The following is a 16,428-nucleotide window of genomic DNA, read 5'->3' as shown; positions in this document are numbered from 1 at the left end:
AATATATATATATATATATATATAAAAATATGTTTGCATATAACCAATTCATTTTATATAAAATTCCTAAAACAGCTCATTTCTATGCTAATTGAAATTTAAGATGATTAATCATCCTTGTAAGAATCTCAATTGGAGAGCACCTTTTTTTTTTATAGGCTAATTCAAACTTTAATGTACACCAATAAAAAAAAATTGCAGTGGCATTGGTCTTTTATAATGCGATGCCCTTTTATACACAATCAAAATTGCCTCACCTTCACATTATGAATAAACAGCAACTGTTTAGAAGTATATTTGTTTGTTGTTTATAATCAAGCACCACCACCCTGACAGCTGTGTATTGATTTTTGAAGTAAAAGCCTCTTGATTTGATGGTTATTGGTTCTCAGTGGATTAGCAGAACCTGCATTGAGAGAGATGCTAGGTGTTGGTAATTCTGTAATGTTGAAATAAAAAATATAAATACCTCTTGCCTTAAAAAAAGTTTGAGACTAATAATTATTAATTTCCATTATTAATATTATTAAAAAATTTTCTTGAAGTTTTTTAAAATCTATTATTTTAGGCAATGGTTAGGCTACATTTTGAATACCACATACAGGGCTGGAAGATTAATTTTAGGAAGGATGTAGACCTGTTGGAACAAAGAAGAGCAACAAGATTAGTGAGTGGACAGAAGGATGCCCTTAGCAAGAAAGGCATCAGTTCTGCAAATTGCAGCATCTGGAGACTAAGCACCTGTGAGGAAATCTGATCAAGGTGTTTAAGGCTTTGAATGGATTGAGTAAGCCCAGTGCTGTTGGCATTCTTCATCTTACTCAGGCTACACACATGAGCAGGCATGAATTCGAATTGAGATAGGAATTTTGTCAGCTAGAACATTCAACTTCAGCCAACAGTCAAACAGTAGTTGATTGTTGGAACAGGCTTTCTTGTGGTGTTGTGAAACTAGGGGCACACTGATAAATTCAAGGACAGACTATTATTAGAGGGAATGGACAGGTGATGATGATGATTTTTTTTTTTTTTTTTTTTTGACTGATGCTGTATAAGCTTGCTTTCTTGCATCACTTGCCACTGCTAATATGAATACTTTCTTAGGCGTACACAAACTTTTTTGATAAAATTTTTCTAAGAGAGTGCAAGCTGGATTCAGGAATGATTATTCTATAATAAACCATCTGCATATCCTAATAATTGAAAAAGCCAATGCATTTCAAATGCTATCATGTTTAGCATGGATTATGAGTGAGAGCTTTTGATTCAGTTTCATATGATTCCATCCTGCAAGCCTGTTAGGAACAAGTGAGATTACTTAGAATTCAAAAGGTGCATTTATAATAGGTCAGTGTCTTTTACCTAATTGGATAGAGATAGCAACAAATTCTAAGTAAAGGTTGATAGATAAAAAGGTACTTTGTCACCCAGACTTATACAGTTAGTTTGGAACATAAACTGAAATAGTTTATGTAATTCCTTTGTCCCAGGTGTAGAGATTACTTTTATGTAATCCCCATGCCCAAGCAAAGGAATCAATTTGTGCCACAAGATACTGGCAATATGATATCATTGGTATGCTGCTAATCCCTTGGTTAAATATCTAATTGATTTATACATGCTACTTGACCATTGGTATATGTGATAATCTCCTGGTTAATTATCTGATTGGTTTCTACACACTGCCTGATCATTTTATAGATGAAGTTTACTTACATTTCCTCTGCACAACTACTTAAAGTCATGGGAAAGGCACATGGTTGTATGGTTCATGCATCCTTAGTACCACTTTTCTTGGTGATCATATGTACATACAGTTCACTCAGTACCTTTTATAGCAGTGGATTGGCTTTTATAGAAGGCTGTAGTCCTAAACCTAGTAGAGTTTTACCTGCGTAGCCACTGGAGATATTGTGTATAATCACAGTGAATATTGAGACAGAGCTGTAGTGATATTATGAACTTATGCCATGTTTCATATCTCATTACATACAATTTGATTATGTGATCTCCACACATGCCATTGTGCATAAATGCTCTGATGTCCCAAAAGGAATATATTTATTAGGAATTGCTCTTTATAGAGATGCTTAGTTTTTTTTTTTTTTTTTTGTAATTTATGCCCACAGATGCCAGATTCCTTGAGTAGATGAGATATTCACTGGTTATCTAGCATGATCCCAGAAACTGGATGAAACAGACTGCACTGTAGAAAATAATGTGCCTGTAAAATGTTGTAAGTTTTTGTTCCAGCATCTGGTAAAATTTCAGTCTGTTTTATCCAGACTTAGTGTTACACAAATATTGCACACTTAAATTTGGTATGTCAAAATGCAACCTCACTTCTTAAGACAGTATGAATCTTTTTACAAGTAATTTTTATTCCTTTTGATCTGAAACAAATAGATTTGATGAATGTGATAAGTAAATGTTTTATGTTTTTAGATTGTGAAATTGCAGCAACAGAGGTTAAATGATATGAAAAAGACTTTGCAGAGGGAATTTAAGGTTTATACTGGACAAGATGGATTACAAGCTATAGATCTAAATGAAAGCATGCACCCGGCAGAACTCAAAATAGTACAAACTTTTGCTCAGGGAAAAGATAGCCTATCCTCTAGAAATTGTAATCATTCTGAGCGCATTAGTGAAGAAGACATAAATTTCAAATACTTGAAACACGTTGTCTTCAAATTTATGACAAGCAGAGAGTATGAGGTGAGTGGTAATATGAAATCAGAAAAATCCTAAAGATAAAAATGAAAAAAGTTTTATTTTTGTATTAATTGTCTATTTATTAGGTATTAAAAAGGAAACATTTATTATTCCCTTTTTTGGTATTTTAGTTCAGTACCCTTTTTTAGTATTGATATATCAATATACAGTGCACACCACTTATTGTAATCACAGATAATGTTATCACTTTTATGAAGTCCTGATTAGATGTATATGAATGCATAGAAAATACAGCATTTATTCTAATCATTGCTTTGGTTAATTTTATCGCTTTTTTTGCCTTATCGGCCTTTACGCATGTGCAGTGGAAGCGATCATGTAACATCCCGATTTGTTCTTGAACTCCAGCATATTGTGTGGCTAGTTGCTGATTTTGCTTCGTACATTTTGTATGATTGTCATTACTTCATGAAAGAAATGCTGCATCTTCACACTACAAATCTGACTATTTTACAGTAGAGCATTAACTCTTTTCTAATCCTTGAATTTAATATTTTCTTTATTTCTTTTTAATGGTTTGAATGGATTTTCAGAAATATTATGACAATTTCATTTTAATTGATGACTTTTTCAAAGAAATTGTGGACAGTCAAATTAAAGTACAGTTAATGTGATCATGTTTATGAATTGAATTTTGATTCTATTAAACTGATTCTGATAAGCAAAAATTGGAGGAATATTATTCACAAGCTAGAAAAATAAAAATATAAATTTACATATACAGCAGGCCCCCATTATAACGCGGTTCGCTTTACACTGATTCGTTATAACGCTGTTCTTATATTATAACCTGTATCTGACTATAACGCTGTCACAGATCACTATAACGCTCTTTTACAGATTGCGTTTTTGGCATATTTAATGAAATCGTTTCATTTGATTGAGTCGATAGCTTGAAAATGAATAGCAAAACAGCATTAAAACGTTTCCCACGCTCAGTGAAATTTTCTCGCACGCTAATTTAATGTAGTTATTTGGTTATTTGTTATTTGTTTTTTTTTTTTTTTAGGAGCATTAGCAACTAAGGCCATATTGCTCCGGGAATATGCGGTGGTCATTTCCTGACCGTTCCACATCCTCCGTATTTGGTGGTGATGGGCTCGAACCCCGGTCTAATCAAGAAGCGTGTGCTATGCACTGCTGCTTCTTCCCACCTGGCTACGAAGGCACCCATTTAATGTAGTACAGTGACTTGTTACATAGTTCCGAGATCAACATTTTAAAAAATTATCAAGTATATTGCTTGTAATATTTGCGTTATATGCATTTATCCAAAGACTAATCATCACTCAATACAGTATTAGACATTGTGCGTAACAGACAGTTTACTCGAACATTGTATCATAATTAATGCAACCAACGCAGTTACATTTTTGAAGAGTTAATAATGGCGGATAAGAATGAAAAAGCAACGTCTGGATGCAGTACGAAGACTATAAATATAAGAAAAAGACTGAATTTAAAAATTAAATTAGACATTTTGAAGCTATCGATTCTGGTCAACGACAAGCGGATGTGTGCCATAATTTAGGACTTGCAAGTTTAAGTGTAAGAACGATTATAAAAAAAATAAAGAATTAATTTTAGCAGCGGGAAAGATAGCTGTTCCACTGCAAGCAAGTAGGGCTAGGCTGGCTATTAGGATTGAAATGGAAAGACTTTAACTAATTTTATTAAAAATAATATCCAATGCAAAATTCGATTATGTTAAATATTAAAAAAAAAAAAAATAAAATAAAGAGAGAAAGAGATTAGCCAATATGATGATCTGAAGAAAACTCGCCTAAAAAAAAAATGTGGAACCATTTAAAACTGGTAAGGGCAGGTTGAATAGATTTAAAATCCAGGGAGAAGCAGCAAGTGCAGATCAAGGAGCCGAAACTTTCAAAGAAGAACTTTTTAAAATTATTGAAGAGAGGTATTATATGTTACACTTCTCAATAAGTTTTTAACATAGATGAAGCAGAACTTTTATGGAAACAAATGCCTAAAATAAGTTTCATATTGAAAGAAGAAAAAAATATGCCAGGTTTCAAAGCGGCGAAGGATCGGTTGACTTTATTGTTAGGTGGTAATGTTGCGAGGGATTTAAAATTAATACCCCTTTCAGTTTATTGAAAGAGGGCCAAAGTTCAACTCAAAATCGACACATTTTTCATGATTAAATTCATCAATTAAATTAAATCTATTAAAATCAATTTAGATCAATTAAATTCATGATTTTAATTGGAATTTTAAGTTTAATTTTGATACGTAAGTAGTTACCACATAATTATATATGTATGTAATGCAGAATATTTTGTGTACAAATATTTGAATATTAAATATTTTGACTGACATTTGTGCATCTTTTCACTACCATTTATTACTGATTAGGAAATATCCTATGGCACCGACCAACTCACAAATACATATGTCACCTTATGGGAATGCAGCACTCACTTAGCGCTCTGTTTTTCCAGAATGAATTATCAGCATTAAGCGGGGGTCACCTATACAGCTTAGTTAATATACATACTTAGTCACTTATTTTAGATTGCTTTGAATTATCACTACAAAGTCTATAGATTTTTCAATTTAATATAACAGTCTGTATTCACAGTTATTTGCACCAGTTTCTTCCAGTGCTCTCCTCAGGATGGCTGTAGCTTCAAGTTTGCTGTTTTTTAACTGGAATTAGTATTAGTATTGGTAAATGATGCAAGAAAGCAAGCTTATACAGCATCATCCAAAAAAAAAAGGAAGAAAAAAAAAAAGACACTTCCCATTTTGCCTGTCCATTACCTCCAATAGTCTATCTAATTCTTCCTTGAATTCATTTAAGCTATCAACTTCTTTTTTTTTTTTTTTTTTTTTTATATATAAACCCCAAACACGAGAGGTATTAGAACCTATAGTACTAAGTACCGTGCTTGGGTTGGAGGTTGAGAAGATGAAAGAAGGTATTTGTTGACATTGGACTTGAACTTCTGTAGACTGCAATTTTCAGGAAATATGTATGAAGGAAGGTTGTTCCAGAAAATGGCAGTTGAATGAATAAACGAGGAAGATGAAAAGTTGTTTCTGTGAGTTTGAAGTTGGACAGTAAATGGATGTTGGCCGGTGGCGGCACGTGTTCGGACTGTTTTGAAAGAGAGAGCGGGAATTATAGAAGCCAATTCAGAAGAACAGTGCCCATGGAAGTATCTGTAGAAGAGGCATGCAGCAGAAACAGTACGTCTATGAGACAGCGAGTGGAGAGACTCTGTTAGAGATGAATCATTAATTAACCTAACTGCCCTCTTCTGAATGGAATCAAGAAGCCTGAGAAAGGTTTTGGGGGCACCACCCCAGATGTGGGAACAATATTCCATGGCAGGGAAGATTTGCGATTTATACAGAGTGAGCAGCTGTTTGGAAGAAAAGTAACGCCGAGAGCGAAAGAGAAAACCAAGTTTTTTAGATGCAGAGGCAGCAATATTTGTAATGTTCTTGTGCCAAGAGAGATTAGAAGTCAGGGTAATCCCCAAAAGAGAGATATCATTTTGCCTAGAAATTGGAGTGTCACTAAAGATAAGCATAGGAGCAGAAGAATCCTTTTTGCGAGATATAAGACAAGACTGAGTTTTAGAAGGATTGAAATCAACTATGTTGTCTTTGCCCCACTGAAGAATTACCTGAAGATTGGCATTTAAGGAATTGGTAGCAGATTTTCGACAAGTTGAAGCTGATTGAGCAGGACAAGATTTCTCAAAATGGAAAGTGGAATGCAACAACAGCAACTTGTATCTACAACAACAGATACAAGTTTGTTCTAGCAATCAACCACCTGCTGGCTAAAGCCAAACTCCCTGTAACCGTCATTCCTCAATTTGAATTTATGTCCTTCTTGCGTAGTTTGAGCAAGAGGAAGAATCCCATCAGCACTGAACTTGCTCAATCCATCCAAAGCCTTAAACACCTCAATGAGATCACATCTCTAGTGCTCAGTCTCCAGACATTGTTGCAGAACCGAAGTCTTTCTTGGTAATAGCACAGTTTGTTCCCCTTGTTGACAGGAGAAACTGCTTCTACAGGGATGGGATACACTTAAATAGAAAGGGTGCAAAAATATTTGCTGATGCTATCGAGGCAGTGTTAGGTGGTTCGGACAACTGCTAGTGTGGGGGGATACACAGACTAAAAGGTTAACAGTGGCCGCAGGCAGAGGCAAAAGTGATTCTTGCACTGCTTCTATTAGAATGGGCAGCAGACTGGAAAGCAAGGTAATGGAGATTTCCAGGACTGCTGGGAGCCATTGTGGAACAAGTAAATACATGGGCTGTGTTAGGGTGGCTAGGAGCAGGAACAGGTGCATGTATACTTGCATGTACCCCAATGCTAGGAGTATAGTTAATAAATTTGATGAGCTTGAAATGCTAGTCAAGACATCAAAGACAGATATTGTTGGGATATTAGAGATGTGGTGTCACACAGATATAGGCAGTGCAGAGTTGGAATTTGGGGGGTACAATGTTTATAGGAAGGATAGACAGGATAGGAAGGGAGGAGGGGATTATGTTGTTAATTAAGAAACACACAAAATTCTAAGGAAGTGCATCCAGTTGATGTTGGTGGACAATGCAGTGTTGAGTCTGTTTGGTATGAAATAAGCACTGGGAAAGGAAAAATGAGAGTAAGTGTGTGTATAGGCCTAATGAATCTGATGAGTATAATGAGCAGTTGTGCAGAGAAATAGAGTGGGTCAGTAAATCAGAATGTCTTATAATGGCAGATTTTAACTTTCCAGATATTGACTGGAACTTGTGGGTTGGTCACTCGTGCACTAGGAAGACTTTTGTGGATTTATTGGATGACTGTTTTCTACAGCAACATATTCGAGAGGCAACCAGAGGGACTAATACCGTTGATCTGATTATCAGTAGTGATTCTTCATGCATTAAGAATCTGCAGATAAAGGAACCACTGGGCGACAGTGATCACAATGTATTGATGTGGGAATTATTTAAAGATGTAACTACCATCGAGGCTAAAGGGAATGGCTTTTGCTTTCGTAAAGGTGACTACAGAGGTCTCAGACAGTTTTTAAATTCTGTACAGTGGGATCAACTGATGATGTTACCAACAGTGAATTCTAAATGGGAAGCCTTCAGGGACTTAATTTTGAAGGCTACTAAGCTTTTCATTCCAACTAAGAAATAGGTTTAGACCTAAATGGATGTCAGATGAATTAATGAGGCTAGTGGCAGAGAAGAAGAAGAATGTATGGGATGCATATAAAGTATCTGGCGATACAGAAGCCTATGGCAGGTATAAACTAGTCTGTAATCAAGTCACAAAGGAGCTTAGGCAGGCGAAGGCAAATATGAGAAATATTTGGCAAAGGATGCAAAGAAAAACAGAAAAGGGATCTTTTCTTATATGAACTCTAAAAGGAAAGGAATGAATCAGATTGGACCACTTAACATAAATGGGTTGACTGTTGATGATCATGCTCAGGTAGCTGATAAACTGAATGAGTATTTTACATCTACATTCACACGTGAGGAGTTATTCAATGAAGGGAGTGCCAGAAGTTTATCAAACTCTAACAGGGAGCTAAGTGATTTTGTAATAACTGAGAGCAAAGTGGAGGAGAAATTTTTGAAGTTAAACATAAGGAAGGCACCTGGGGTGGACGGGTTATATTAAATATTTAATATAACTGGATAGTTATATTAACTATCCAGTTATACTAAATTAAAGGAGGCAGCAAAGGAAGTAAGCAATCTCTTAGCCATAATTATAAGAGTTTTCTTGGACTCAGGGGAGGCCCCCATGGACTGGAGGTGTGCAAATGTATCACCAATTCGCAAAGGAGGTTCAGAAGGTGACACAAATGACTACAGACCTGTTAGTTTAACTTGTGCTCCAGGGAAAATAATGGAATCACTGGTTAAAGGTTAAAGAAGCATTGCAGGATCATCTAGACAAGACTGCAGTAATAGTTAAGACATAGCATGGGTTTGTCAAAGGGAGGTCTTGCTGAACAATTTGATTGCTTACTATGATGTGGTCACAAAGGAACTGGACTGAATGCCAAAAATAATTTTGATATCGTATACTTGGATTTCAGGAAAGCTTTTGATACTGTTGCACATGGAAGACTGCTATACAAATTGGAGAGTTATGGCATCAAGGGTAATCTGCTACAATGGATAAAGGGATGGTTGAGTGGGAGACGACAGAGGTTGTAATCAATGGACACTGCTCTTCGTGGACAAATGTTATTAGTGGAGTTCCCCAGGGTTCGGAGTTGGGGCCCATTGTTGTTTTGTATATTTATGAATGATATTGATGAAGGTATATCAGGTTTAATGTCCAAATTTGCAGATGATACAAAGGTTGGCAGGGTTGTTAATGATAGTGTGCTACTCCAACTGGGTCAGTTGGGAAATAGGCTGAGAAGTGGCAACTGGAGTTTAACATTGACAAATACAAAGTACTGCATATGGGTAGCAATAACCGAAGATAAACGTATCAACTGGGTGGTACTACACTCGGGGAAGTGGAAAGTGAAAAAGACCTGGGGGTAATTGTGCAGCTAAATATTAAGTTCGCTGAGCAGTGCAGATGAGGTGCCAGGGCAGGTCATGGCATCTTGTCAATGATATATAGGAATTTTACTAGCAGGAACAGGGATGGTGATAATCCCGTTATACAAAGCAATGGTCAGGCCTCACCTAGAGTACTGTGTACAGATCTGGAGGCCTCATTTTAGGAAGGATGTAGAGTTGCTAGAACGAGTACAAAGAAGGGCAATAAGATTGGTGAGGGGAACAAAGGGGTGCTCTTACCAAGAAAGGGTTTTAAGTTCTGCAAATTGCAGTGTCTGGAGAGTAGGCACCTGCGAGTTGATCTGATTGAGGCATATAAGGCCTTGAACAGGTTGAGCAAGTTGCATACTGATGGGATGCTTCGTCTTGCTCAGACTAAGAACCTGAGGGGGCACAGTTTCAAATTGAAACTGTGCTCCCTCAGGTTCTTAGTCTGAATTTCAAATTAGGTAGTTAATTGGTGGAATAGGCTTCCATCTTTTGTTGTGGAAGCTAGTAGCCTAAATAAATTTAAGGCTGAGCTGGACAGGCATTTGGAACAAATGGAGGGATGAAATGGGAGGGTTTTTTTTGGCTGATGCTGCATAAGCTTGCTTTCTTGCATCGTATGCCTCTGCTAATGCTAATCAATCTCATTGATTGATTGTAAGCAGTATCCAAGATGTGTCCTGATTATATAATGAGACCTCCACACCTGTAGGCAGTATCCAGTGAGATAATCACCTCCCTATCCTTGCTAGCATAACCACCTTGGGCTGTCCTGACAGCCTGTCTGCACTGCTCAGAGAACTTCATATCTGACTCCACTATTAACCCCAGGTCTTTTTTCATTTTCCACTACCCTAATGTACCACACGGTTGGTACATTACTCCGGGATTACTACTACCCATATGCAGTACTTTGCATTTGTTAGTGTTAAATCTCAATTGCCATTTCTCAGCCCATGTGTCTAACTTTACTAGATCCTGTCGTAGTACCATCATTACCTTTATTAACCACCCTGCTAACCTTTCGTATCATCTGCAAACTAAAAATTTCCAACTTTGTTTGGGTTCATCTTCATTTCCTCCTCCTTGCAAAATTATTAGTAACAGACTTAGCAATTTCTTCATATGGTAAAGCTGTAGTAACTTGTATCTGTAGCCACCCAATCATTATTAAACCTCCCATTAACCCATGTCTTCGGCTTTTCAACATGATCAGTATTGTGACTTATTTGACCATTGTCAATAATTATAATCAAAATTTTTTAAAACAATTGCTAATGCAGGTTTCGAAAATTCATTCCAGGCACTCATTGTTACGTGCTTTGCGATATCAGATGATGTTTTAAAAACCACCGTCTCTGGACCGGATGATTTGTCACCTCATATCCAATCTGTAAAAGGTCTTAAAAGTTTTTATTATCCTCTGGTCGAGAGTTGAGTCAGTGATTTGGTATTTGAAGGTAGAAAAAACTCTTTGTGGACTAATGTTATTAGTGGAGTCCCCCTGGGTTCGGTGTTGGGTTCATTGTTGTTTTCTGTATTTATCAATGATATCGATGAAGGTGTATCAGGCTTAATATCAAAGTTTGCAGATGATACAAAGGTTGGCAGGGTTAGTAATGACAGTATGCTACTGCAACAGGATCTAGAAAAGTTAGGCGATGGGCTGAGAAGTGGCAACTGAAGTTTAACATCGACAAATGCAAATGCGGGTAATTGTGTGCAGTCATATATGAATTTTTCTGAGCAGTGCAGAAGGCTGTCAGAGCAGGTCATGGGGTCTTGTCAATGATATACAGGAGTTTTGCTAGCAGGGATAAGGTGGTGATTATCTCCTTGTATAAGGCAATGGTCAGGCTACACCTTGAATACTGTGTACAGGTCTGGAGGCCTCATTTTAGGAAGGATGTAGAGTAGCTAGAACGAGTACAGAGAAGGGCAATAAGATTGGTGAGGGAACAAAGGGGGTGCTCTTACAAAAAAAGGCTTAAGTTCTGCAAATTGCAGCATCTGGAGACTAGGCACCTGCGAGGTGATCTGTTTGAGGTGTATAAGGCCTTGAATGGATTGAGCAGGCTCAATGCTGATGGGATTCTTTCTCTCGCTCAGATTACAAACGTGAGAGGGCATAAACTGAAATTGAGGAAAGACAGTTGTCAAATAGATGTGCGGAAATTTGCCTTTAGCCAGCGGATAGCTGATTGCTGGAACAAGCTTCCATTTGTTATTGTGGAAGTTGGTAGCTTAAGTTTAAATAAATTCAAGAAAGAAGTGGATAAAGTTTTGGAGCGAATTGATGGATGAAATGGGAAGGTGGGGTTGGCTGATGCTGTATAAGCTTGCTTTCTTGCATCATATGCTCTGCTAATGCTAAAATTTATTTATGATTTAGGTACATATTGAAGATTTCTTGGAAGGGAACACATTGCACTATATTAATGTAAAAAGCCACAGAATTCCAGATATTGGTATTATTGCAAATATGGTAAGATTGAGTTTATTGCCTGTTTTAAACAGATTGTACTAACAAAAAAGTCAAACTAGAAACTGCAAATTATTTTATTGTTTAAATTTACATTGGTTGTTTAAATTTGTGATCTATACAAAAAGTTGTTCAGAAAAATATCACAAATGAGTTCAGAATTGATTCTTATAACCATACATATGATTCTAATAAACAATGAAGGTGTAGTGCATTTTAATGATTTTAATTTTTTTTTTTGAAATTTGATTCTCTGAAGTGACTGATTATAATAACCAGTGCCTACTATATTTTATATTGCTTTATTCTCATATTTTCTTTCTGTTGACCACTTTTTTTATAAACATATTTTCACTCTGCATCAGTAAACAATGCCACACAGATGCATTCTTGTTCCATCAGTTATTCAGTCGCAGAGTAAGTTTTGTAGACAACAGGACTTGTCAGACTCTAATTACTGACACCAGTAATTAGATACTAAACGTATCCCCTCAGTTAGAGATGTAATAAAAGAGTATATCAGTGAATCCTAATTGCAACAGCACTCTGGAGGAGAATATGGCTACCATTTGTCAAGTGCATTAAATTAGTTACAAAGTAAATTTTTGTAAATAACAGCATTTGACATCTTTTCTTTGACTAGAAGTTACTTAGGATTACAAAATATGATTAGTGCTAAACAAGATAAAAATATTCATGAACTAACAAGTGATTTATGGAGAAATTGTGTGACTTCACTTCAGCACCATGATAAGCTGGACAGTTTGGTTTTGATTTAGTTTCTCAAACACAGTAAATTGTAGCAAGTCAAAAATAAATACATAGAAAAAACTAGTAATCTATATAATGCTTATATAATACTATATAAGCTTGCTTTCTTGCATCATGTGCCTTTGCTAATCTAGAAACTAGACTCCATAGAAGGTGAAATAGGACTAGGACTCCAAAGATAGAAAAAAAAACTAGACTTTGTGAAAACAGTGATATGGACCATTGCTTATACAAGTGGTTTCTATAGAAGCATAGTGAAGGAGTACTGATAAATGGGATAATTTTGAAAGCACAGGCACTTAAATTTCAAAAACTACTTTGTGGAGATAATGACACATATAAGCTTCTGAAGGGTTTGGAGATGGAAGGCCTGTCATTCTATATCCCAGGTTAATCTTGTAGGCGAATTTGCATTTGGAGACATTACAACAGCAGAAGTGTTTCCTGAATTTCTGCATAATATGATTCAAGATGGTGAATTCACAGATGAACAGTTGTACAGCTGTGGTGAAACAGCATCACACTATAAACTCGCTGACAAGTCACTGGATATTAAAAAGGCACACAACAAATTGAGCATGAAAACTAACAAAGAGAGAATTACTATGTTGCTGTGCACAAACAAGAGAATATCAGAAGCTAAAATCACCATGCATTGGTAAAAGTTGAAGTCCTTGGTATTTTAAGTGCATCAGCATGAAATCTCTACCTGTGATTTATAAAAATAGTTCCAATACTTGGAAATATTTTTTCTCTCATGGCAGCTTTGAAGGTTTGTTAATGCTGACATCAAGTGGTTGGAGCTGGGATGTCAAGCCTCCAGGTATGACGGCAAGTTTTGTTTTTAATGTTGACACCAATAAGGCACCAATGACGAGTGATATTTTTGCTTCATGGTTTGAAACAAAAAAATTGAAGAAAAGTCCCTGTTGGATTACTGCTCAGCTCATTCTTTGGCTGATATCCTGAAATCAAAAGGCAAGATCAGAATGTCATTTCTGCCAAGGAATATACCGTATTTCCCCATGTATAAGATGCTCCTTAATTTTGGGGCCCGAAATTTGAAAAAAAATGTTATTGAACTCAAGTTTTATTCATCATAAAATTCATACAACTCCTCATCACTGTCAAAACTCCCATCCATTAGCTTATCCTCATCTGTGTCTGATGACGAATCACTGTCTTCATATATTGCCTCATCCTCTGTTCCATCTATGGCATTTGAAATGCCACACTTCTTAAATGACTTGACAACAATCTCAATCTTGATGTTATCCCAGGATCTTTTCACCCACGTACTACAAACTTCTCCTATAGTTGGTTTCTTCACTCTTCCTGCTGGTGTCAAATTGTCCCCAGAAGACTTCATGCATTCGTCCCATTCGTCTCTCATGGCAGCTTTGAAGGGTTTGTTAATGCTGACATCAAGTGGTTGGAGCTGGGATGTCAAGCCTCCAGGTATGATGGCAAGTTTTGTTTTTTGCTCTGCAGCAATCTTCTTTGTGTTTTTTGTTATGTGTGTGCCCTGAACTGATCAAGCACCAATAAGGCAGGTTTGCGTAAGAGCCCACCTGGTCTCCTGCTCCAAACTTTCTCAAACCAGATCTTCATCCCATCCTGATCCATCCAACCCTTGTCATGAACGTGGACAATCAGGAATGTCTTCTTTGGACATTGTTTTGCGTTTGAAAATCAGCATAGGAGGCAGTTTGGTTCCGTCAGCACAACAAGCTAGAACAACTGTATAATGGCTCTTTTCATGTCCACTTGTCTTCACAGTTACAGTTTTCACCCCCTTCTTATCAACAGTTCTGTTACTTGGGACATCAAATTGAAGGGGGACTTCGTCCATATTTGCAATCTGTCCCAACTCAAACTGATGTGTCTTCCGACATTGAATGACAAAACGATGAAATTCAAGGACCTTCTGCTCATAGCTTTCAGGCATCTTTTGGGCGAGTCTGGTGCGTGTATGCATGCTTAGTCCATTCCATTTCATGAACCTGAAGCACCAATTTTATCCTCCTTTGAAACAGTAACTTCTTTTTCATCAGCAATTCTTCCTGCCTCATGCTGAACCATTTTTGTGGACATAGGAATTCCAATTGCCCTTTGCTCTTCAATCCATACCTTCAGTTCCCTCTCTAAATCAGGCTATTTTGCTGACTTGCCTCTCATGGCCTTCTTCTGCCGTGGCGTTTTCTGTAGGGTTTCTTCTTCTTCCCGTAGCCAGTCTCAGGTTGTTTTCTCAGTTGGAGGAGGAGGACCAAACTTCCATTCAGCAGCACAATTTCCATTCACTTTTGCAAACTGGATCACTTTTAACTTGAATTCAGCACTATACGAAAATCTTTCTGAGCCATTTTTGGGCAGAACGTGGTAAAACGTAACCTAATATACCAGTAACAAGTGTGAAACAATGAGCGCAAAGACAACAAGCGCAAAAAAGCGAGAAATGCAATTAAATTGCTGCTATGGATAAAGGGGTGGTTGAGGGGGAGAAGACAGAGAGTGGTAATCAATGGACACTGCTCATCGTGGACTGATGTTATTAGTGGAGTCCCTCAGGGCTGGGTCCATTATTGTTTTCTGTATTTATAAATGATATTGATGATGGTATATCGGGCTTAATGTCCAAGTTTGCAGACGATACAAAGGTTGGCAGGGTTGTCAAGGACACTACTGACACTATGCTGCTGCAACAGGATCTGGAAAGGTTGAGCAGATGGGCTGAGAGGTGGCAAATGAAGTTTAACATTGACAAATGTAAAGTACTACACATGGGAAACAGCAACCCCAGAGCAATGTATCAACTCTGTGGTACTACACTGACAGTGGTAGAGAATGAAAGGGACTTGGGGGTGGTTGTGCAGGCAGATATGAAGTTCTCTGAGCAGTGCAGACGGGCTGCAAGGGTAGCTCATGGAGTATTGTCAATGATATACAGGAATTTTTCCAGCAGGGATAAGGAGGTGATTATTCCATTGTATAAGGCGATGGTCAGGCCACACCTAGAGTACTGTATACAGGTCTGGAGGCCTCATTTCAAGAAGGATGTAGAGCTGCTGGAACGAGTACAGAGAAGGGCAACAAGGCCGACCGGGCTAGCCGAGTGGGTAAAGTACCTGCCTGGCAACCCAAAGGTCGCGGGTTCGATTCCCGCCTCGGGCTTGGATCAAAGTAGCTGCAAAAACCTTGGGAGGTGCAATATGGCCACAGAAGCCGATGCGCCAACAACTACCAAATCAAAAAAAAAAAAAAAAAAAAGGGCGGCAACAAGATTAGTGAATGGAACAAAGGGGTGCTCTTACAAAGAAAGGCTTAAGTTTTGCAAATTACAGTGTCTGGAGACTAGGCACCAGCGAGGTGATCTGATAGAGGTGTATAAAGCCTTGAATGGTTTAAGCATGCTCAATGCTGATGGGATTCTTCCTCTAGCTCAGAAAAATCACCTGAGAGGGCATAAATTCAAATTGAGGAAAGACAGATGTAGGATAGACGTGCGGAAATTTGCCTTTAGCCAGCGGGTGGATGGTTGGTGGAACAGACTTCCATCCCTTGTGGTGGAGGTTGATAGCCTAAATAAGTTTACGGCTCAGCTGGACAGGTATTTTGAACGAACAGAGGGGTGAAGTGGAAGTGGGGTTTTTTTTTTTTTTTTTTTTTTGGCTGATGCTGCATAAGCTTGCTTTCTTGCATCAAATGCCTCTACTAATGCTAAAAAAATCTGAAACCACTGTATAAGACGCACCCAGTTTTTAGACCCCAAATTTTTCGAAAAAGGGTGCGTCTTATACATGGGGGAAATACAGTAACTGCACTAATTCAGCCGTGGATCTAAGTATTATTTGAGCCTTCAAAGCCTACTATGATAGT

At 37.5% G+C, this 16,428-nt stretch overlaps 1 protein-coding gene across 1 annotated transcript in view; it reads left to right on the top strand.

The window, feature by feature from the left end:
- Nucleotides 1-16,428, top strand: part of LOC150086470 (golgin subfamily A member 1-like) — a 222,044-nt gene that overhangs the window by 190,036 nt on the left and 15,580 nt on the right. The window contains exon 18 of the mRNA XM_090371410.1: nt 2,446-2,718. Coding sequence (XP_090227536.1) covers nt 2,446-2,718 — 273 coding nt within the window. The remainder of the gene's footprint in view (nt 1-2,445; nt 2,719-16,428) is intronic.

Source organism: Mastigoproctus giganteus, chromosome 4, assembly GCF_048544385.1.
Source record: "Mastigoproctus giganteus isolate SK-2022 chromosome 4, ASM4854438v1, whole genome shotgun sequence".
Classification (NCBI taxonomy): Eukaryota; Metazoa; Arthropoda; class Arachnida; order Uropygi; family Thelyphonidae; genus Mastigoproctus; species Mastigoproctus giganteus.
The sequence above is the reverse complement of the archived record's forward strand: the minus strand, read 5'-3'. Positions and strand labels throughout refer to the sequence as shown.